General features: G+C 47.3%; 1 protein-coding gene across 10 annotated transcripts in view; it reads right to left on the bottom strand.

Moving 5' to 3' along the window:
* SLC4A5 (solute carrier family 4 member 5) overlaps positions 1–23,498 on the bottom strand; it is a 111,606-nt gene that overhangs the window by 14,611 nt on the left and 73,497 nt on the right. For 9 of the 10 annotated variants that reach the window (XM_074011462.1, XM_074011461.1, XM_005575561.4 and 6 more), the window contains 11 exons: positions 22,996–23,083; positions 21,366–21,520; positions 20,572–20,781; positions 18,776–18,950; positions 16,781–16,914; positions 15,467–15,738; positions 10,092–10,150; positions 7,226–7,426; positions 3,276–3,389; positions 1,582–1,743; positions 643–821 (listed from right to left, as the gene is read on the bottom strand). In XM_074011462.1, coding sequence (XP_073867563.1) covers positions 643–821; positions 1,582–1,743; positions 3,276–3,389; positions 7,226–7,426; positions 10,092–10,150; positions 15,467–15,738; positions 16,781–16,914; positions 18,776–18,950; positions 20,572–20,781; positions 21,366–21,520; positions 22,996–23,083 — 1,749 coding nt within the window. The remainder of the gene's footprint in view (positions 1–642; positions 822–1,581; positions 1,744–3,275; positions 3,390–7,225; positions 7,427–10,091; positions 10,151–15,466; positions 15,739–16,780; positions 16,915–18,775; positions 18,951–20,571; positions 20,782–21,365; positions 21,521–22,995; positions 23,084–23,498) is intronic. The other variant, XM_074011460.1, reaches the window with a different exon arrangement.

Here is a 23,498-nt window from a genome sequence, read left to right as displayed (position 1 = left end):
GGTGAGCCCTGCAGTCGGGCAGAGAAGCGTCATTCGGGCAGGCTGGGTGGCCCAAGTATCCCAAGATAGTGGGAGAAGTTCTTAGGGCAGCCACGTAGGTGAATGCCAGGGTTTGGTGTGGTCTCACCCTGGAGGCCCTAAGGGGCTGAAGATACACTTCTCTGCCTACCATGGGGTGTAAGAGAAGGGGCAAGTGAAGGAACAGGAGTGACAGGCAGGGCCATAGACCGGGGAGTGGGGGTGATCCTGGGAAAGCCTTCTGGAGGAATGGAGACTGAGCAGGACCTGAACCCACAAGAGGGCCATCAGGGCAGTAGGGGCCTGGAGAGTCTTGAGGAAGAGAAAAAGAGCAGGACAGCATGAGGCTTTGTGGGGACCTTGGGTGGCCGATGCAGATGAGTGTCTGGCACGTGTGCATGTTTATGGATGGCATATACATACTGTTTGGAGCCCAGTAGGTAAAAAGCCCCACTTAGACTTGGACTTCTGTCTCTCTCCTTCCCTGCCTCCAGGGATAGCACTCATGTCCCTGTGGTTCTTGGGCCATCAGAGCCCAAATTCTTTTGTGGCAGGCAAAGCCAGCTTCCCCTCCCCGAGTGGGCCCCTCCCCGTTGGGTGATTCCTAGGCCCTGACCCTCCTACCTGACTCCTAGGAACTGGGGCTGCTCCCCAGGGGCGCTGGTCTCTGTCTCCATCTTGAGGCTGTCGATGTGGGCGATGGAGATGACCGTGGCAGCCACGTACCAGGGAAGCCCCATAAAGGAGCACAAGGCCATGAGGATGCCCACCCAGAACAGGTCCAGATGGTAGCCAGCAGCCTTCTGCAGGAGTGGGGTGGGGGTGGGGGAGGGAGAAGTTTCTGGGAAGCCAGTTCCTCCTGGAAGCAGCCACTCTGTGGAACATGGTTCAAGGCCCTCCTGCCTTCCAGAAGATACTGAAGGGGCCTGAGGTGCTCCTTGCAAGGATTGCAGAGGTGGGCAGGTCCTACCACCCCATCTGAAAGGGTGAACTGCCTAAGGGACGTGGGTCGTAGAAGAGAGGGATGTTCAAGCTTGGAGAGGCCCTGGGTTTGGGTCTCCGGGGAGAAGGGCCCAGAAGGTGGCCACAGGGTCTCTACAGTTCCTGAGGGGCCCCAGCTGGGACAGGCCACACCTAGAGTGGTCCAGACCGGGATGGGGGAGGGGGTGACCCGAGTCTTCTCAGGCTCACAGGCTGGACGGGGAGTTGCAGAGACCAGGAAGGCTAAGGAAGTTCCTCTGCCTCAGTGTTCTAGGCTGAGCCCCCATCAGGATCTGCTGATTCTCATAAGAACTTGATGCCACTTTGGGAAAGACAGAGAGCCTGTGCCCAGTGGCCCAACCTAGTTTGGTCCTGGTCCTCAGAAAGTCACTCCAGCCCTGGTGGCCTTACCCACACCTGGAGGTCACTTTTCCCCCTCAACACACCAAGTGGGAACTCCAGTCTTCTGTCCTCATATTTTCCTGGCCCAAAGTACTGAAAGAAGCATCATGTCCTCCCTTCGCTCCTTCTGACTTTGTGGGAAGAAAGAGGTTATGCCTCTGCTCCTAGTACCGGCCTTACCTTCAGTTTGTTCTCCTTCCGGTTGACAATGACGGCAGTGATCTGCTGGTCCATGAAGATCAGGATGGTCACCAGCAGGGCGGGCAGGATGCTTGCTGGGTACACCCACCACGGGTTCTTCCCAAAGGGGGCCACGAACCAGCCTCGGTCAGGCCGTGTGGGCTGAATGGGAGCAAACAGAGAGGGGCCCTTTCCTCTCTCTCTTGTCCCAGGGCACTTGCTGCCTGGCCTGCTGTCCCACCTCCTCAACTTTCCCTGACTTTGGGTACTTTTCAAGTGCAATCTTTTCCCTTAAACACCTTAGGTACCTGCAACTTTAGACTAAATTCAGACATGGGAAGGAGCATGCACTCAAACAGTGTCTGTAAAACTAAGGAGGTAATTTGCTGCAACAGCCCTGGGGTTGGTCAGGAAACATGGAGGTGAAGGTCAAAGGGCAGCCAGGAGAGAGAGCACAGTCACCCACTGCAAATAACAAACAGCAGGAATGAGGCCCAACAGAAAAGAATAAAGAAATGGGTGGGCCCAGGGCCAGCTGCTTCTGCCTCTCCTGAGTCACCTGTCTGGGAGCATTAAAGAATTGTCTGTAAAACGCTGAACATCAGTTCAGTCCTGCATGTTAAGAATGAGGAGAATATATAAAAAGACTTTGTCTCAAAAAACAAACAAACAACAACAACAAAAAAACCTTAAAGACAGGGAGGGTAAGTTCTAGAATCTGGACTCCCTACTCTGGTGAGATGGTTGGTGCTCTTTTTTTTCCCTTCTTTCTTCTTTTCGTTTTTGAGATGGAGTCTTGCTCTGTCACCCAGGCTGCAGTGCAGTAGTGCGATCTCGGCTCACTGCAAGCTCCACCTCCCAGATTCACGCCATTCTCCTGCCTCAGCCTCCCCAGTAGGTGGGACTACAGGCGCCCGCCACCATGCCTGGCTAATTTTTTTGTATCTTTAGTAGAGATGGGATTTCACCGTGTTGGCCAGGATGGTCTTGATCTCCTGACCTCGTGATCTGCCCGCCTCAGCCTCCCAAAGTGCTGGGATTATAGGCGTGAGCCACTGCACCTGGCCGGTTGGTGCTCTTATGAGGGAGTAGGGCTGAGTTTAGCTACAAGCATATGTCACCAATTCTAGACTAGTGGGTAATTTCTAAGCAGTGGTTCTCAAACTTGAGCATACTCCAAGTCACCTGAAGGGCTTGTTAAAATGCAGATTGCTGGTCCCACCCCCCCCCCAGCTTTTCTGATTCCACAGGTGGGGCTGAGAAATTGCATTTCTAACGAGTTCCCCATGACTGTGATGCTGTGATATTGGTCTGAGGACCACATTTTGAGAATCACTGTTCTAAGGGACCAGTTTCAATAGATCCTATTTGGCCCAGCTTATAGATTGCCAGAGGTTAGGGAACTGGAGACCCTCAAACAGGAATCAAGAGGCTTCTGCTGGATTGGAGGGTGAATTTCAGTGCCTTCCTCACCTCAAGACTACAGATCAGGATTTCCCGGTGAATATGTTACCCCTCCCCGCCCTACCTCAAAGGACCAGCTCCTGGGAGCCAGTGTTCAGGAAAGGTGGCACACAGAGAACTAAAATGGTCTCTTGACTGAGAGGAGAAAAGTTTGATCAGCACAGAGGGGAAAGAATCTACAGCTGGTAGGCAGGCAGACTGGATGCCCAGAGTGGGGGCAAGGGGCAAACCTTGATGACACTGGGCACATGCAGCTTGGGGGTTTCCAGGCCAAAACAGGCATCGATTCCACAGAACATCAGGATGGAGAAAACAATGGAAAAGTCAGCCACCAGGGCCCGGACCTGCAGACAGGAGATGAGCAAGTGAAAGAAGTGAGTAAAGCACCCACCCAGCTCCAGGCAGCCCCAGTCCCCAAGCAGCAAAGAGGTGAACTGTTAAGTCCGGGCTCTGAAGGCACCAGAACTAGGCTCAAATCCGGGCTCTGCTCCTCGCTAACTGCGTGAGCTTGGGGAAGCGTGTCATCTCTCCAAGCCTCAATTTCCTTCTCTGTAAGATGGAGATGATGGTAGTATCTCCCTCAAAGGTGTAACTGAACTGTGACACATTTCGAGTGCTTGGCATATGGTGATCAATGTGGGAGCTGTTATGATCCATGTGGCCATGGCAGCCGCTGCTGAAGATGTGTTCTGGTATGACAGTCTGAATTGGGGCACCCAGCAGGTATGATGAGGGCAAGGGCTGAACTCTGAAGCAAACCTTAGTTCCTACAAATCTGTGACAGGTTGTTGTACCCCACCTGGGCTGGGAGGGAGGCTCCTCAATTCCACTGGGGACCATTGACTACTCTCAGACCTTTTGTCCACCAGGAGCCTCTTGTTCCTCTGTTTCTCAGGAGGCCCTTCCTAGGCCAGGTTCTTAACTTGGAGGCCCTTCCCAGACCAAGTCCTGAACCTGACCTTCCTGCCCATTCTGAATCAATGTCCTCTGACCCCCCCTCCAAACCAACTTATGTCCAGAAGTCTTAGGACAGAAGGTCCCCCAACGTCTACCCTGTGGCCTTTTTATATATCTTTTCAGAGAAGGCAATTTGAAGGGCAGGGGCAGGTGACAGTACATTGACTTCATTCCCTGCATCCCCCTTTTCTCTTTAAATTTGTTATTAACATAATATATATAATTGGTTAAAAACTCACATAGTGGAGAAGACTTATAGGGAAAAGCAAAGTCTCCCACCTCCCCTTTTCTCAATCCAGCCCCACCTTCTAGATCCATCTACTATGTCTGCTTGATTTTACTTGTTCTGGAGGTTCCCTCCATGTCATTAACTAATATGCATATACTTTAATATTTTCATTTACTAACTTAAGGGATTATCTATTGATAAGAATTTCCCTTTACTTACACTATGCCTCCTGTCCTTTCCTTATTCCTAATCTTTGATAATTTTAAGCTCCTATGGGTTTCCTTTATACTTTCAAGTTACATAATCAAACCTCTCTTTACATTAGCTTTGGCTAATATCTCTCATTCTCCATCTTGCAAGGTGAGGACCACTGCCTCTGTCCTCCTACCACCTCTCTCCTCCTCCTCCCCTTCCTTCCTGTGACAACTCCACTTTGATCTTTCCATTGTCGAAGCTGAGAACACTCATGTCTTGTTCTGTAAACATATGGTTTGTGTGTTTTATCTGTAAGTCAATTCCAAAAGTTGAAAATTAGTAACAGCTTTATATTATCATGATCATATAAATATTAGTCACAGTAGAACCAAGCAGTGTGCTAGGTTTATACTTCCTTTTCTATAATATTTCTAGCATAGACGTCAAAACCATATGAATGGTTATTAAGTTAAACCACATGAATTTGCCTTTTTTTGTAGGTCGAAACAGTCAAATATGGGCAACTTCACATGGTCCAACCTAATCAGAGAGTGTCAGTTGCTCTCCAAATTGGATGTATCTGTTTACACTCCCACCTACTGCTTTCCATCTCCAACATCTGGTGTCCCAACACCTTCATCTGTCTACCAATCTGATGAGTATGAAATGGTGTGGCCTCATTCCTCTCCGCAACCCAAAATTCCAGGAGGCAATTGAGCAATTTTTAAGTAATGTGAGGGAAAAAATGTTGGTGGCGCAAGAACTCCATGCCACACGAATTACTTTTCATCCTACAGGCAACAGATAGATATTCTCAGATACAGTGATTGCTTGAGAATTTTTACATAAAAGGAGATAGGGATATGCTCTGGGCTGGAAGTGGGCAGGAAGGAAGAGAACTCGTCTTAAGGATGCACTCGTGTTGTAAGCAAACTATTTTTTACTCAGTTTACATACTGCAAAGCTTCCTAAAGCACCTTTTATTCAGTCTTTAGAAAATTTGGGAAAAATTCAACTATTTATATCAAAGATTTTATCATTATGATTAGTAGTAGTAGCAGTAGCAGCTGTAATACTTAGTTAAGATGGCTTTAGGAGAGTGCTAATGGAGTTTATGGTGGGAAAGAGTTGCTAAAATTCTTCTGAGTACCCCGCACCCCACAGCACAGTCACTGTTTACATATTCAAGTGCTGTTTTAATAAATGTTTTATTCCAGCCACAAACTGGTAGAAAATAAAATTTAAAACAGCAGTTAGGGCCAGGTGCAGTGGCTCACAGCTGTAATCCCAGCACTTTGGGAGGCTGAGGTTGGGGGATCACCCGAGGTAAGGAGTTCAAGACCAGCCTGGCCAGTATGGTGAAACCCCATCTCAACTAAAATTACAAAAATTAGCCGGGCGTGACGGCAGGCGCCTATAGTCCCAGCTATTTGGGAGCCTGAGGCAGGAAAATCACTTGAACCTGGGAGGTGAAGGTTGCAGTGAGCCAAGATCATGCCACTTCACTCCAGCCTGGGTGACAGAGTGAGACTGTGTCTCAAAATAATAATAATTATGATTATATGATTATAATTATTATTTTTATCATAAAATAAAAAATAAAATAGCAGTTAGCATTTATGACAGTATAAAAAAATCAAGTATCTAGAAATAAATCTAACAAAAAATGTTCAAGACTTCAAGATCAAAATGTATAAAACATTATGGAGAGAAAGAAGACCAAAATAAATGAAGTATACCGTATTCATAAATCAGAAAACTCAAAGTTTGAAAGACATCAATTCTTCCCAAACAGAGTCAAAGATAATCCTATCAAATTCGAACAAGTTTTCATTTTAGTGAAATTTAAGATGATTCTAAAATTCATGTGGAAATGCAAAGGGCCAAGAAAATATTATATAAAAAGGACAAAGAGAGAGAGAGTTTGGGAGACAAAGATATAAAGACTTATAAGCTACAGAAATTAAGACTGTCATACTGATATATAAATAAACTAATGAAACAAAATAAGGAACCCAGAAACAGACCCTGTCATATAGGAACATTTGATATATGGCAAAGGAAGTATTGCAAAGCAATGGAGAAGGAATAGTCTTTAAAAAATAGTGGAACAATTGACCATATAAAATCACAAAGAAACACTATCTCACAGTACACATCAAAATCAATTCTGATGGACTGTAGATCTAACATGAAAGGAAAAACAATAAAGCTTTTAGAAGGTAACATACAAGAATATCTGCTGTCCAATATTTGCCTTGAGGAAAGTTTGAATATTCAATTACAATAAAACTAATAATTTCTGTTAATCAAAAGATACCATTAAGGATGTAAAAAGAAAAAAACGGTCACAGAGTGGGAGATTTCACAACACATATAATCACAAAAACATTTCTACCCAGAATATATAAAAAACTCTTGCAAATCAGAAAGGCAGACAACCCAAAATGTGCAAGGGATTTCAACAGACACTTCCAAACAGAAAGTCAACTGGCCACATGGCCAATAAACACAGGAATAGCTGTGCTTTCAACTTCATTAGTCATCAGGGAAACGAAACATTTTTAAAACACAATGAGATAATACTATAGACAAAGACTAAAGATAAAAGCCTGACGATACCAAGTGTTGTCAAGGGGACCGGCCAACAAGGGAACACAGTTCTCTCTGACTTAACTTGAAAAACCCCAGTGGTTCAGTGCTCATGTGGAGTCCATCCATGGGTGGACCAGAACCCTCTCTTGGGGACTCAGCAGCAGTCTGACTGCAGGTCCCCTCCTAACTGCAGGGTGAGCTTACCTTGGTAGGAAAATAGCGGCTGAATTTGAACTTCTTCAGGGTCAGGGTCATGGAATATGTCCCAAAGAAAAGGATGAAGGACATGAGCGCCAGGTCTGGGATAAACTTGCAGGAATTCCCAAGCAGGCGCCCGCCATAGCTCAGACACTCCTTCTTGCTCAGCAGGGACCAGTCCAACGCTGTGAGGTTAAGGGGGTTGTACTTGGAAACCAAGCACAGGAGACAATGGGTCAGCATCTTCCTGATGAGTCAGCTGTGTCCTTCCCACTGCAGTCCCCAGGCAGCCAGCAAACCTTCCCACACCCTCTGAGAGATCCCAGCCCTCCCGGCCATGATGGTGTCCTCAGCAACACAGTGATGTTCCTGGGGACGGGCTGGTTCACGGAATGACAAGCTCCCTGGGAAGATTAGGAGCTCACATGTGTTTCTTCCCTGTGTTCTAGGATGCACTGCTGTGCTAGTAAGGAGGAAAAGTGCAGAGAGAGGATGCCTTCTCCCTCAGCAGGCCTGGCTCCCATCAACCAACCACAGGTCCTGTGGACGCCTCCTTCCTGGAGTGTCTCATCTTTATTCTCTCCCCTCCATCCCCTCTGTCACATCCTTTCACATAGGGGGGATCACATCCCTTGTCAGTCCCCTCTTGGGTCATTTCAGCCATTCCCCACCTTGGTGTCTCAGAGGCCTAAAATCCAGGCCGTACACAACAGTGAATTTTTATATATAAATTATTTTTATATATAAATTATATAATATATAATTATACATATTAATTATATATTATAATATATAATTATACAATTTTAATATAAATTATATGTTATATATAATATAAATCATATTATATATATAAAAGTAAATCACCAAAGCAACTTAAAATGTCCCCTCCAGGGTGGCATTCCTCTGCTGCCCTCACTGGTCTGGCCCCACATCTCTTTCCCAGCTTGTCTCTTGTGGTTGCCTGTCCAAGCCCCACCTTCACCCCGTCTTAGCTGGCCTAGCCCACCCACTAGCCTCTGCACGGGTTTTGTGCTTTTCCTCTCTTGCCCTTCTGTTTATGCTGTTCCTTCTGTCTGGAATGTGCTTTTCTCTGCTGAGTCAACTTTTTCCCAACCTTGAAGACCAGATCGCATTCTACTTCCTCTTTGAGGCTTTCCTTGGCCTCTCCAGCAGCCTCCTTTCCTGCCTTCAAGACTGAAGTACACATTTGGCCTATATTTAATGCATGGTGTATTCTGCTTATACTGTCCCACAACTTTTCAAGTTCTTCTCCACAAATATATTAAAAACAAAATTGAGGACAGGGACCACGTTGGTTTCTCAGATGTCTTTTTTAGCTTTCAGTGTACATGGCCCCTTGCATATAATAGGGACTCAGAAATAGGCACTGACTGATTCTGTTCTTTCTCTCTCAAAATTGATAGTTAGCCAGACTGGGCAACGTAGTGAGACCCTGTCTCTACAAAAAATTTAAAAATTAGCCAGGCATGGCGGCTGATGTCTGTAGTCCCAGCTACTCAGGAGGCTGAGGCAGGAAGATCACTTGAGCTCAGGAATTTGAAGCTGCAGTGATGATATGATCACACCACTACATTCCAGCCTGGGCAACAGAGCAAGACCCCATCTCAAAAAAAAAAACAAAACAAAAAAACAAAAACAAAACCCTGATCTTTGAAAAATATTAAATTAAATTGCCAACTGGGATGTGCGTAGGCAGAGCAGTCAATTGCCTAGGCAGAAATAACTTAAGAAGCAACCTTGGAGACAGTAAAAGCTCACAAACGTCCCCCAAGTCCTACCAGGTGCTACATTCATCCGGAATTGAACTTCTATCGTTAAGCCACTTAGGCTGGGATGCTGGTTCCTAAAGACCACCGTCATTACTGGGAAAGGCAGACCACACCTTAGGCCCCAGAGACTAAGGTGTGCAAAGAACACGTTAGGTTCATTGAGGAAGAAACACTAATAAACTTTCTGGGGCTGGAGAGTGGCACTGTTGGAAATTGGGGGTCCTAGGCAGAAAGAGAAGGAAGAAGGCAAAAAGATGAATGGGAGGCTTTGCTTACAGCTTTGTGCGGCCCTATTTACCATCCCTCACCTCTACCTCCCCTTCCTCTGTGTGCGTGTCATATTATTATTATTATTATTATTATTATTTTTGAGACAGGGTCTCGCTCTGTCACCCAGGCTGGAGTGTAGTGGTGCGATCTTGGCTCACCACACCTCTGCCTCCTGGGTTCAAACAATTCTTGTGCCTCAGCCTCTCGAGTAGCTGGGATTACAGGCGTGTACCACTACACCTGGCTTGTATCATATTATTAGTACACATGGGGCTGGGTGCGGTGGCTCACTTCTGTAATCCCAGCACTTTGGGAGGCCGAGGCAGGCAGATCAGTTGAGGTCAGGAGTTCGAAACCAGCCTGGCCAACATGGTGAAACCCCGTCTATACTAAAAATACAAAAAATTAGCTGGGTGTGGTGGTGCGTGCCTGTAATCCCAGCTACTCAGGAGGCTGTGGCAGGAGAATTACTTGAACCCAGGGAGGTGGAGGTTGTGGTGAGCCAAGATCGCACCACTGCACTCCAGCCTGGGCAACAGAGTAAGACCCTGTCTCAAAAAACAAAAAACAAAAACACACAAAAAACATGGATTTAACAGAATGAGGCATGTTTTTAAGTGGGATGTTTACAGTATATACCTAAGAAAAAAGTTTGCATCTACAAAGCTCTGCAGGTGACCCTGACGTGAGGTTGGAGCTGACCTCTGCAAGTCTGGGTGGCTATAAGTTAGTCTCATTTCCAAATTCTTTTCTCCCTCCTCCTACAAACAAAAGCACTCAAATGTCTGACATGAGAGGAAAGGACTTACCAGAGAAGCGTTGGTGTCTGGTGCCAGTGGGGCTGAAGCATTGAACATGGTTGTATTCACTGTGGATGAGCACATGACACGGCGCAGGGTCAGCAGCTGTGGGGCTGGGAGCTGCATTCCCAACCCCTTCGCATCTCCTTCCAGTTCCTTAGAGCCAAGGCCTGGCTTCCACTGTGAGGGCAGCTCCCTCTCCACCTTCCTCACTTTGCCCCAGTTAGGGAAGGGCTGGTGGGACCGAGCCTGGGCCACAGCTCTGACAGACCAGCTGGGCCAGGAGAGCACCCGCCTGATGACGAACAGCTGGTTTTAAAAACTGAAATAAGGAATCTGGGACCAAGACAAAGTGCTAAGACAAACTGGAGGATAACGTGCCTTGTGAATCCCCACTGGCCACTGGGCTTTTAGACTTAAAAATGTTCAAAGAACTTACTCTATGCCATGCACTATGCCAAGCCTTTATATATATTCATTTGTTTAAATCCCAAATCTTCACCAAGTATGCCCACTTTACAGATGAGGTAACTGAGGCCCAGAGAGGTTATATAATTCACCCAAGGTCACACAGTTCATACTTGGAGCCATGACCCCATCCCAGGAAGGCTGGCCCAGAGCCTATAAACTTCCCAGCTCTACACTGTGAACTTCCCTGCCCTGTTCACCTCCACAGATATGTTCCTTCCCTTCCAGCCCTCTTTTTTGCCCAGGCTGGAGTGTAGTGGCATGATATTAGCTCACTGCAACCTCCACCTCCCAGGTTCAAGCGATTCTTGTGCCTCAGCCTCCCGAATAGCTGGGACTACAGACGCATGCCACCACGCCTGGTTAATTTTTTGTATTTTTAGTAGAGATGGGGTTTCACCATGTTGGCCAGGCTGGTCTTGAACTCTTGACTTCAAGTGATCTGCCCATCTCAGCCTCCCAAAGTGCTGGGATTACAGGCATGAGTCACTGCACCCAGCCCATATGTGCTTTTTATTAAAGGTCAGCTAGGCCTGAAAGAACTTGTTGCTTTGATATTATCGTTTCTAATCTGCCAAGTGCAAGTTGAGAAAAGTTAAAGCAAAGTCCAGGTTTTGAAGCAGAATTGGGAACCCAAAGGTGCTGCTCTCAGCGGCTCTCTCTGCATTCCTTGATGGATACTTCCCTACCCTGGCTTCAGTGTCCCTAACCGTATGTGGATCACATGAAGGTCTACAGGGAGAGTTTCAAGGAACCACAGTCATCTGTCTCTCCTTTCCACGTGGACCCTTCTGTTCCCCTGTTCTGCAGTCTGTCCTGCTTCCTTTGCTCCTCATTCGCAGGGCCAGGCTCCCCCGGGATGTGGCGACCCATGGGAAGTCAGGCTTTGGAGGCCTGCTGCCTTCTCTCTTCTTCCTGAACTGCAAGGGTAGAGGCAAAGGCCAGGCCCGCCTCACCATCCTCCTCTAGTGAAGGCAGAGGCAAGCAGTCCCTCTGCAGCAGGTCTGCGGAGACAGGGAGCAGGCCTGCCAGCCAGCTTGCCAGCAATATGTCTGAAATGCAGTGTAAGCCCGATGTGGCTCCTGCTGGCTGACACAGGCAGTTAGAAACCCAGAAAGAAGAAGAGGTCTATCTTCGGGCTTCTCCCAATCTCCAACAAGCTGTCCATAGGGCTGATGTGACCACAGAGCCCTGCTATGTTGCTCACTCCCATGCCTGCTGGGGGGCTAAGGAATTTCATTTTGACCCAGGGCAGAATATTCCTAGAAGCTCTACAAACCCAGAGGTTTGTTAGGATTGTTCTGAGGAAGGCTTCATTTATTAGAAATTGGGGTTCTATTGCCTTTCCTCACATCAGTGACCAAAAGAACATGATGCGCAATTAATGATGGCGACAGAGAAGCCAGGCAGGAAGGCTGCCTCAGGGGTCCTCACTCAAATGCTAGAGAACTCCTGGCTGATGCTTGAGCCTGGGGAGTTCAGATGTCTTTTTCACTACCCAATGTCTTCAGACCACCTTTGATGTCTTCTGCTTATGCTTATCAATTCTTTTATATCAAGAACTCTGTAGGGTTTATCTGAAAGCCATTTGAGATGAAGATGAAAGAAATATAACCTGGAAAATTTTAGAAAGGGTCCACGTATCAAACATTTTAAAATTCCAGTGTTTACAAAGTGGTACTCACTTGGGATTGAAAGCAGCCAAATCAGTGTGTGCAGCATTCATAAATAGAATACAAATCAGTTACAATGGAAGCAAAAGCAAACAGAAAGAGAGTGCCCCCAAACAAGCTTTTATGATGAAGAGTGACAAAGAGTGAGAGTATACTATATTAAGACTGGGCCTCGCAGTAAAACTAGGATTATGGGCCCATTACTGAGTAGGTGGCCCATGGACTGGGAAAGAAACCTTCCACAGTTCGTCCCCCTCATCCCCGTCTCCTAAATGTGTAGAATTTTCCTTTCCATGTTATCTTAATTAAAACTAACTTGTCCTAGTTCTAGTTCCTTTACTTTCTGTGAAGAAACTGAAAATTTAATCTTACTGGGGTTTAATGGTCAATAATGGCCCATTATTACTGATAGTTCAACAGAGCGATGGTTCTCAAACTTAAGAGTGCATCAGAATCAATTGGAAGACTTAATATACGTCAGGGTGAACCCTACTCCAGAGTTCTTTCCTTCCTTCCTTCCTTCCTTCCTTCCTTCCTTCCTTCCTTCCTTCCTTCCGTCCCTCCCTCCCTCCTTCCCTCCCTCTCTCCTTCCCTCCCTCCCTTCCTTCCTTTTTCTTTCTTTTCTCTTTTCTTTCTCTTTCTTTTTCTTTCTTTCTTTCTTTCTTTCTTTTTCTTTCTTTCTTTCTTTCTTTCTCTCCTTCCTTCCTTCCCTTTCCTTTTTCTTTCTTTCCTCCTCTCACCTCTTCTCTTTTCTTTCTCTTCTGCTTCTGCTGCTTCTCTCTCTCTCTCTGTCTCTCTCTCTCTCTTCTTTCTTTCTTAGAAATAGAGACAGGGTCTGGCTATGTTGTCCAGGCTGGTCTCAAACTCCTGGGCTCAAGTGATCCTCCTACCTCAACCTTCTGACTAGCTGGGACTACAGGTGTGCACCACTGTGCCCAGCCAGAGATTCTGATTCAGCAGGTCTGGGGTAGGAGGCTAAGAATTTGTATTTCTAACAAGTTCCCTGATGCTGCTGGTCCAGGGACCACATTTTGAGAACCATGACAATAGCATGACCCCAAAGAATGAGGTGACATCAGGCACCTGGGCAAAGCCAGAGGGGAAGCTATTTGGGAACAGGTGGCTTCATTATATCCCTCATAACGCACCTTATATGCTCCTATGGCCCTTGTTCCTAGAGCACCCCTGGGTTTGTTTTTTCCTGTGGATAGATGATTCTCAGAATGGCCAAAGCAGCCAGGTGTGGTGGCTCACGCCTGTAATCCCAGAAATTTGGGAGGCCGAGGCAGGCAGATCATGAGGTCAAGAGATCGAAGCCATCCTGGCCAAAATGGTGAAACCCTGCCTCAACTAAAAATACAAAAATTAGCTGGGTGTGGTGGCAAACACTTGTAGTCCCAGCTATTTGGGAGGCTGAGGCAGGAGAATCGCCTGAACCCAGGAGGCGGAGGTTGCAGTGAGCCGAGATCACACCACTGCACTCCAGCCTGGGCAACAGAGCCAGACTCTGTCTCAAAACAAAACAAAACAAAACAAAACACAGAATTTGAATTTTTTTCTAAAAGAGATCAAGGATGTGTGCTTCTAGAAGCTATGTTTGTGTAAAATTTATGTCAATGCAACACTGAATCTACAGTCTAGAAGATACAAGCACGTAAGAGGGCCCTGATGGGGCTTCCCCACAGAGGCAGGATTTGCTCCAGGGCAGAATGAAAAGGGCCTGCCTGCAGGTAGGATCCCCTCTGGGCAAGCGACATGCCTTGGCTCAGGACAAAGGGTAGCATCACCTGTCATTAGATTTTAGTGGAATAATTCAAAATTAATGGCAGAAAAAGAGAAAGAAAAAAATAAGTCTGGACTTCTTTACAAAATCAGTGCAGTCACAGAGGGAAGGGTTATAATCAAAACTGAACTCCTTGAAGGCAGGACATCTTTATCTTCCACAAGGCCTAAAGTAGGGCACATAATAATTGTGCAGCAAATATTTTCCATTTCAAATATTATGATTGATTTTTTTACCTGTAGGAATGTATTAAGGGGCTGAACAACCTACTATCCACTTAATTCCTTCAACTCAATCGGGTATAGATTTGGAAACCCCACAGGAGTCCCAGGAGACCAGCAGGGCCTGCATTGAGAGCCCTCTTTTACAGCCAGGGAAACTGAGGCTTGGCATGACCTTGGGTGGTCTCTGGACCTCAGTTTGCTCTCTGTGAGTCCAGCCTTGGTGCTTGGAGATGTGTACATAGACTTCCTGCTCCTGCTCTGCAGCACCCTGGGCACTCTGGGCACATCCCACTGAAGGCTCTTAGGGGCATGATCATGACTATGAAGGAGGCTCAGACTCTATGGGAAGCCCTAACTCATAGATGACAGGTGTTTTGGCCAGAAAGTAACTCTACAGGAGTGGCACTGGGTGTTATCAGGTTGACCCCATCTGTACAGGGATCCTTTTTTACAACACCCTTGGCAGATGGACATCCAGAGAGTGTCCAAGTAACTTGCTACCAACCAAGCAGGCCGAGAACTCCCATGGTGGTTAACTCCCACCATTATAGGTTCTTCCCTAAATTCAGCCAGCATCTGGCTCCCTGGAGTTTCTGCTCCCTGTTCCTCATTCGGCTCTACATCCTGTGGCTTCAGAGGGTGAACACGGTTCCTTTGTGACATGACAGTCCTTCTCTCATAACTCATCTCCCTAAGAGGCTGAATAAGCCCCAGTTTTCCAACTGTTCTCAGATGGCATGGTCGGCAGAGCCTCCACTCTGGACATCTTTCCATCTGTGTGGATGTCCATCCCTCAGGTGTGGTCTCACCTTACACGGTATGTGGCCACATGGGCAGCACTGTCTTGGGGAGAGCTCATCGTATCATGACTTGATGGAGCTGGGAGAGACTTCAGGCACCATCAGGTCTATCTCTGGCCTGCAGCAGGAACCCCTGAGTGGCACTCCCGATAGGTGTGGCCTCCACATTACCCCACACTGAGGCAAAGCATGCCTTACTCCTTCCTGGGGTATCCCTGTGCCCTCCTGATGATAATCCTGTGACTCTTATTAGAGCTACTGTCCCCTTGGTTTCCTTCTGAACACTGGGTTCAAGATCCTGTATTTGCTCCCTTGGAACAGTAAGCCCTTGGCTGAATGGCCCCTCCCCAGCAGTGGGATTAGAGAGCTGTGGTGAAGGATCAGGGGGCCGGTGGGGTAGGTGAGGGCCCACGGCATGTCTGGGGTTACCGGTCACCTGTGTCAGGGGCGACGCACTCGCACTTGTAGGTGGTGATAAAGTTCGGCTTGAAGTCCATATTGATAGGGTAGTACTTGAAGGCACCGATCATCTTCTTGATGGCATCATAGATGAAGATGAAGCTGATGAGGGTTGAGAAGCCCTCCTCGGTGAAGCGGGTGATATATTTGATGATAAAGCTGGCATCTGTGGCCACTAGGATAAGGCACTGGACAGCTGAGTGTAGGCCAATCCAGAGGCGGAACTCCATGTAGTCCAGGCCATTGCCTCTGGAAGGCAGAGGGGAGGTGAGGGGCCTCCAGCCCGGGCCTCCTGGTTGTGCTTGACTCCTCAGACCCACCCCTGAGTGGCTTATCTGTCCTCCTGTGGCACAGATGCCCTCCCAGGGATTGTGAAAGACTGGGGACAGGGACAATTCTTGGGTGCAGTTGTCTGATATTTGAGAGCTCATGGGGGTCCAGTGTTCATCTTTATAAGAAATTTTTTTTTTTTTTTTTTGAGATAGTCTCACTCTTTTGACCAGTCTGGAGTGCAATGGCTCAATCTTGGCTCACTGCAACCTCTGCCTCCCGGGTTCAAGTGATTCTTCTGCCTCAGCCTCCTAAGTAGCTGGGATTACAGGCGCCCGCCACCACACCCGGCTGATTTCTGTATTTTTAGTAGAGATGGGGTTTTGCCATGTTGGCCAGGCTGGTCTCAAACTCCTGACCTTAGGTGATCCGCCCACCTTGGCCTTCCAAAGTGCTGGGATTGCAGGTATGAACCACCATGCCCAGCCAAAAAAAATTTTTTTAAAGATCTTATGGGGGAGGCAGGAAGGTGCTAAGACATCTCAGTGCCCACAGTTGGTAATAGACACCAGAGTGAGTGAAAAATGGGAATTTTGGAAGAACAGGGCTGGAGCAGCCCTTGGAAATGGTCTAGTCCAAACCCTCATGTTGTAGAGGAGGCAACTGAGCCTAGAGTAGCGATGGGAGCTGCCTGGGTCTGGGTGTAACCTTCTGACCTTCAGTCCAAGACTTCATGCACCATACTGCCTATCAAATCACCATTGCTCACCAACTGAGTGGTGTGAATTTTCTCCTCTTGTCGTGGCTGGCCCCTACTGGCTGTGCCAATATGCACTAAGATGTCTTAAAGGCAGGTAGCTGGCAGGAGTCAGGAGGAGCCACCTGGTAGCCCTTCCCATGGTTAAAGATGGCTTTGGCACCTCCGCACCACCACCTCCCCTTTGGGCCTATTCCTGCTCTGGCCCCAGCATACCACCCCAAGTGCGAGAGCAGGCACTGGGGGCCACCAAGGGACACCTACTTGCTGAAGTCGAAGAGAAGCTTCTCAAAGATGAGGATGGGCCCCGTGCTGCTGAGAATGATGAGAGGCTGTCCCGAGAAGAGGCAGAACAAGGAGCCAGCCATGGCAGTGCCCAGGAAGCTCTCCATCACTCCCTGGGGGCACAAGAAATGTGTGACTCAGCATAGGAAGGAGAAGGGGTCTTTCCACACAGGCTGCAGCCCAGCAATCTCTCCACGGGCCCAGGCCACAGTGTTTATCCTTTGTTCTGGGCCCTTTCCTGCCTAAATCCTGTTCTCCATCTCCTATACCCTCTACAACGTGCCACCATGACCAGTGTCACTCTGTTTAATTCCATCTAGATAAAGGTACCATGTGACTTCCTTTCGGCACCCAGGGCCTACAAAACAGTGGACGTGCTTTTCTCTGTGTCCATTCTACTCCCAGAGGACAGTCCATTTATCCATCTGATTATTCATTCATTCAAACATCTGTTTGGTGCTTTTACAGGTCAGATAATTCATTTATTCAAAATCCACTAACTGTCTGCTATGTACCAGGCATTGTGAAAGGACTGAGGACCCATCACTGAACAAGATAACACCTCTTCATTCTAGTGGGAGACACAGGTAAGTAACCAGGCAATTTCCATATAGCAGGGTTTCTCAACCTCTGCACAACGGACATTTTGGGCTAGATGATTCTTTGTTGTGAGGGGTCTGTCCTGTGTATTTTAGTGTGTTTGGTAGCATCCACAGCCTCTATACATTAGATACCAGTAGCAACTCTCCTCCCAGCTATAACAATGAAAACTGTCTCTAGATATTGTTAAATGTCTCCTGGGGTGAAAATTGTCCCTGGTTGAGAGCCACTGCCAAGAGGTGTGCTAAGCTGGGATAGGTTTAGAGTGCCACAGGAGCACGCAGTAGGGGTAAAGGGGTGGTCAGGAAGGCCTCCCTGGAAGTAGATAAGTGGAAGCTGAGATCCAAAAAATGAGCAGAGAATTGGCCAGGGGAATGGGGTTAAGTGGAGTGACAAGAAACAGTGTCCCAGGAAGAGGGAGTAGTGTCTAAAAGGTCCGGAGCTGAAAAACAGCATGTACTTGAAGAACCAAAAGATGATCAGGATTGATGGAAAACAGAATGTAGAACGGGTGGGGAGGGTAGGAATGCTGAGAAAGAGAATGCTGGGAGGCGAGGTGTGAGAGCCAGGTAGGGCCATGTGGTGAGGGCCACATGGAGCAGCTGGGATTTATGAGTCAAGGATAATGCTTAGTTTCTGGTGTAGACAGCTGAGTGAACCATGGTATCACCTGCTATGCTGGGGAAGGGCAGGGAGCAGCAGGTCAGGAGGGAAGACAAGGGATGCAATGTCAGCTCTGTGAATTGAGGGACCCTGAAGGGCAGTCATGGGGAATCCCAAGGGGCAGCCATGTGGACATGCCCAGAAGGCAGCTGGACAAATGGGTCTTCTCCTTGGTGCACTGAGCTTTCCAATGGCTCTACTTTGAAGGCCTCCACCGGAGAAGACCCTTGCCTAGGAGATTGGCAGGTGTCTCTGCTGAGCTGTTTTCCCCAGGGAGGCCTGAGTTGTTGTCATGGTCACAGCTTACCATCCTTCTAAAAATGTCTTAACTACAAACTAAGAATTCAAGGTTAGTTTTTAAAAAGTGTGGGGAGAAGGCCACAATTAGCACTCCATTAATTGTGCTGATTAAATTCACTCTAGTATCAGTGGAAAAAGTACCAAATAACACAGCAGACGATTCCCCTTAACGGTTTGGCCTCTTTAAATAATCATTAAATGTGGTCTTTAGTAATGAGATTTAGCTTCAGATCTTTAATATTGTCTTATTATTATCATTATTACTTGAAGGGTAAAGGATTACAAATACTGATGGCCTCAACCTGGCTGGTAGATGAAACCTTGGTTTTGGGATTACAAGATGAAACTTCCTGCTGCCACCAGGTGGTGGCAGATCTTACTTTTACACTCAGGGCCCCAGCTCACACACACCTGATAATTGTCGGTGGCATCCCCGAGAAGCCCACCAAAGGTGATCGCGTTGGTGATACAGCCGAGGTAGATGAATAGGATGGCAGAGATGGACTGAATGTGGAAGCCATCATAGAAGTCACTTGGGAACCAGGGCAACTTCCTCTTGATATCCAGACACAGTCCACCGAAGAACCTGCTCAAGACAGGCCCAGGGGCTGCTTTCTCACCACTAACACCAGTGCAGGGGCAGGGCTATTTACAAGAACCTGCAGACCCTGGGGCGAGGAAAGGAACTTGACTGGGGTGGATGGGGCAAAGATCTTTCCACCAGAACATTTAGGGCCAGGGATGAATTCCTGTAGGACTGAGTTTGTGGTTGGCACCACCCACACTGGGAAGGGTGGACATAGGGGTTTTGGAGAGAGAAAGTCTGATGGGAATATGTCCTGGGGTAGACCCAACATTCCATGGAGAATGGAAGTCCTGGGGTCCACAGATGATGGTCCTCCTCACATCCCTGACCATCTGCAGGGTGCCCGCTCTTGGTGAACACAGGTATGTCTAACCTTCAGTGACAGAGGCATCCCAGATTATAACAGATTCATTAAGAACAGATCCTAAACCTTATAACTGGTTGGTATTTGCTTATTTTTTGATTTTGCTATCTGGAACAGTTGAGTGGGAGATTTTAGGTTTGGAGACATTGTTTACTGGGATTGCTATTCCCATAACCCCTAATGCAGTCCTTAGCATGGAGCAGAGTTTCTCAACCTCATTTCTGCTGATATTTTGGACTGGATACTCCTTTGCTGTAGGGGCTGTCCCATGCACTACAGGATGTTTAACAGCTACCTACTACATGCAAGTAGCATCGCCCCTCTCAAGTTGTGCCAAATCCCCTGGGCTCGGGGGTAGGGGGACTAAGGAGGGCCACAGCTGTGTACAATGAGAACCACTGGTATAAAGCCAAGGGCATATAAAACATGACTTCATTCTCAAAGTCATGCTTTATATGTAGATTTGCAAGGCCACATCCTTTCCTAAATCTAGGTCAACCTGAATGACTCCAAGAGCTGGAAAAGAAACCCAGGCCAGGAGAACTTTCTCTTATTTTCTTTAAAAAAAAGTTTTTGAATAGGTAAATTAAGTTTTAAAAAAAGGTACTGTTATTGAATTGTGTTGCCCCAAAAGATACATTAAGGTCCTCACATCTATGAAGATGTAATCCAGTTTAGATTAAGTATTGTGGTGGGCCCTAATCCAATATGACTGGGGTCCTTATACAAAGAGGAAAGTGCTCTGTGAAGACAGACACACAGGAGGCCATGTGGTGGAGAGGCAGAGCCGGGGGTGATGCAGCTGCCAGCCAGGAACACCAAGAACTGCTGGCCACCACCAGAAGCCAGGAGGAGGCCAAGAAGGATTCCACCCAGAGCCTCAGGGAGCATGGTGGTCCTGCCAACACCTGCTGTGGAACTCCTCGCCTCCAGAACTGCAGGAAAGTAACCTTCTGTTGTTTTAAGCCATCTAGTTTGTGGTACTTTGTTACAGCAGACCCAGGAAACAGGCACCAAAGGATGTCTAAGAGAAAAGTTTGCGTTCCTCTCCTCTTGTATGGGTCTCAAATTCCCCTCTCCTGAGGCAACCCTTTTTGGGGATCCGTGATGGGGTTCAAGGGCTCTGGGAGGGAAAGAAGGCAGGGGTGACCTCGAGTGGGCACTACAGACCGTGGTTGGGAAAGGTCCCCAGAGGGCAGCTGAGAAGGAGAGAAGTCTAAAGGACAGCAGGGTCACTGGGAGGCCTGGGGTGGGCACCTTCCCGTCCAGATAAGTTCTTCCCCGATTTCGTGCATGGCTGGCATCTCTCCATCATCCCCGCTGCTCGTTCCACCGGCCCCGCCACCGCCAGCCCCGCCGCCACTGCCACCACCACCACCACCTCCATTGCCTCCTCCAGCAACTCCGCCGCCTCCTCCCACAGAGCCATTCATCTGGCCCAGCTCTGCTAGGGAGAACACAGATTTCCTGGAAGAGAAGGGGGATGAGGGAGAGTGAGTCCCCCAGAGCACCCCTCACCTCTCCAACCAAAATTATGAAATATCTTAAAAGACAGACAAAAATGCAGAAAATGATCTAACAATATCCACACACAGGTCACCTAGACTTTACAAATGTTCACATTTAGCCATATTTGCTTCTGATATATCTTATTATTTTTAAACTTATTTTAAAAGTTATTTTGAGACAGGGTCAAACTCTGTTGCCCAGGCTGGAGTACAGTGGCATGATCACAGCTCACTGCAGCCTTGGCCTCCTGGGCTCAATCAATCCTCCTGCCTCAGCCTCCAGAGTAGCAGGGAGTACAGGTGCATGCCACCATGCCCAGCTAATTTGATTTCTTTTTGTAGAGACAAGAGCTCACTATGTTGCCCAGGCTGGTTTCAAACTCCTGGACTCAAGTGATCCACCCACCTCAGCGTCCCAAAGTGTTGAGATTACAGGCATGAGCCACTATGCTGAGCCTCAGATGTATTTTAAAGAGCAATAAAATGATACCAACAGAGTTGAAGCCTCCTTTTTCTCCCCCTACTGCCCATTCTCATACACACCTCTTGTCAGCAGAGGGTACCTTCTTGGGTGGCTCAATTCGGATATTTGGGTCCCATTCTCCCGGGGGAAGGACAATGACCTCATCCAGAAATTCATCAATTCCTGCAATCAGATCGTCCCGATTGCGGGCTTTGTAGGCCACGTCACTGAAGAGCTGGTGAGGAGAGAGGAGGGAGAAAAGAAAGATCGCATCTGTTTCTGACATGCCCGGGAGCATACCACATCTAGTTTTTAAAGAAATCATTTTGAACCACGTCTCCCACTGACAACTCACTCTCAGTTTTTGGAATGAGACCATAGCACATTGGTAAAATAAACCACAACGGGACACAGCAGGCACTGGGGGAAGACAGCCTGTCTTGGATCTGAAGGCCAGGTCTCCATATTCTTGCTTGTAGGACTTTGGTTGAGTTACTTAACCTTTCCGTTTCAGTTTTCCACACAGCACGCGCATTAGAAAACCTCTGTAGAGCCCAGTCCAAGGAGCTCAGATATTTCACATCCATTTTTTACTTCCAGCCCTTCGCCCTTGGAGGCTCACGTCGTGTTGTTCACACTGTCTCCAGAATGTGCTTTCTGACTTACAGATTCGATGGGATATGCTCATGTTTAACCTTTTCCCGTTTAGGAAAAAAAAAGGTGCAGCTCATTGCCAGCACTCATTTAATTTTACAGAAACACTCTTTAAGGCCAAAGCAAATCTGACTGATTTTCAATGTGAAAATGAAATATAAAAATTATTCTTAGAGTTATTTCTAAAAACAACTAACATCAGAATCACTGGAACGATCAGAGTCATCTAATTTGGAAAAACTGGATTCATCGAATGAATCTTAGGCCAAAAACTGAGAATGATGTTAGCATCACTCGTAGGAATGCTAGTTTTCTAGCATTTGATATTTTCAATGATTGAGAGTTAGTATATTTTGTAAATGGAAATACCACAACTAAAAACAGAATGCTATAAGTAGAATGATGTCTTTTGTTTCCAAAGTCAATATACAAGAGCAATGCAAAAATAATAAAAGTGAGACATTTCCTGGGGAAAAGTTATCTTGGGGTAAAGCCTGCAGCTGCAAGCACTGCCAGTGAGTATTCTTGGCACAAACGGGAAAGAGTGAAAGTCCTCTAGGCTCCCCATCACTCTGGGGACAGAGTGTTACTCAGCTCTGCTTACAGGCTCTGTGTAGTCTCTGGCTCACCTCTCCAGTGTTACCTCCTGCCCTTGAAGCTCTTACACTGAGCCTACATCAAACCACCTCCATCCAAATTCTCTGAGCCTGATCCATTTCCTTTGTTTGGAATGCTTGCCTCATAGCCTGGTGCTGGGTCTGCCTTCCTCCTGCTCCTCCTTAGCTTTAAAGCCCCCTCATCTGTGAAGCCCTCCTTGACCCCCTGGGAAGCTGGCACATGGTTAGTTTTACAATTATCGTCTGTCCCTCACGCTTGATTGGTTCTCCTAAAGGACAACGACTATTCCCTGATTCTCATTATCTTTAGCATCCTGTGTAGTGCCTGTTACACAGTAGGTGCTCAAATGTGCTGGCTGGATAAGTTAATGAATGAAGGTGCAGTGCTTGTTGCAGGAGCTGTAAAATTCAGGAGTACAAGCTTCTGGTTACCACTTACATCATCTACCATGAGGGTTGCAATGGCACGGCCAATTTCATTGTAGGATTTTGCTCTCCCAGAAGGTCCCAGCAGTATAAACAGAAATCTGCAAAGAAGATGGAGAAGATTAAGGAAGAGGAGCATGAAAGTGAGAAGGAAAAATAGAAATAAGTAAAGAGAATTCTTTGGCCCTGAACAATATGCTTTTTTTTTTTTTGAGACAGGTGCTTGCTTTGTCACCCAGGCTGGATGGAGTGCAACGGCACAATCTTGGCTCACTATAGCCTCCACCTCCTGGGCTCAAGCAATCCTCCCACCTCAGCCTATTGAGTAGCTGGGACTACAGGCGTGCACCACCATATCCAGCTAATTTTTTGTATTTTCAGTAGATACAGGGTTTCACCATGCTGCCCAGGCTGGTCTCCAACTCCTGGGCTCGAGCGATTCACCTACCTTGGCCTCTCAAAGTGCTGGGATTAGAGGCATAAGCCACTGCGCTGGGCCCATTTTTAACATTTTTA

The sequence above is a fragment of the Macaca fascicularis genome, chromosome 13 (genome assembly GCF_037993035.2).
Source record: "Macaca fascicularis isolate 582-1 chromosome 13, T2T-MFA8v1.1".
Classification (NCBI taxonomy): Eukaryota; Metazoa; Chordata; class Mammalia; order Primates; family Cercopithecidae; genus Macaca; species Macaca fascicularis.
This window is presented reverse-complemented; position numbering and strand designations above follow the sequence as displayed.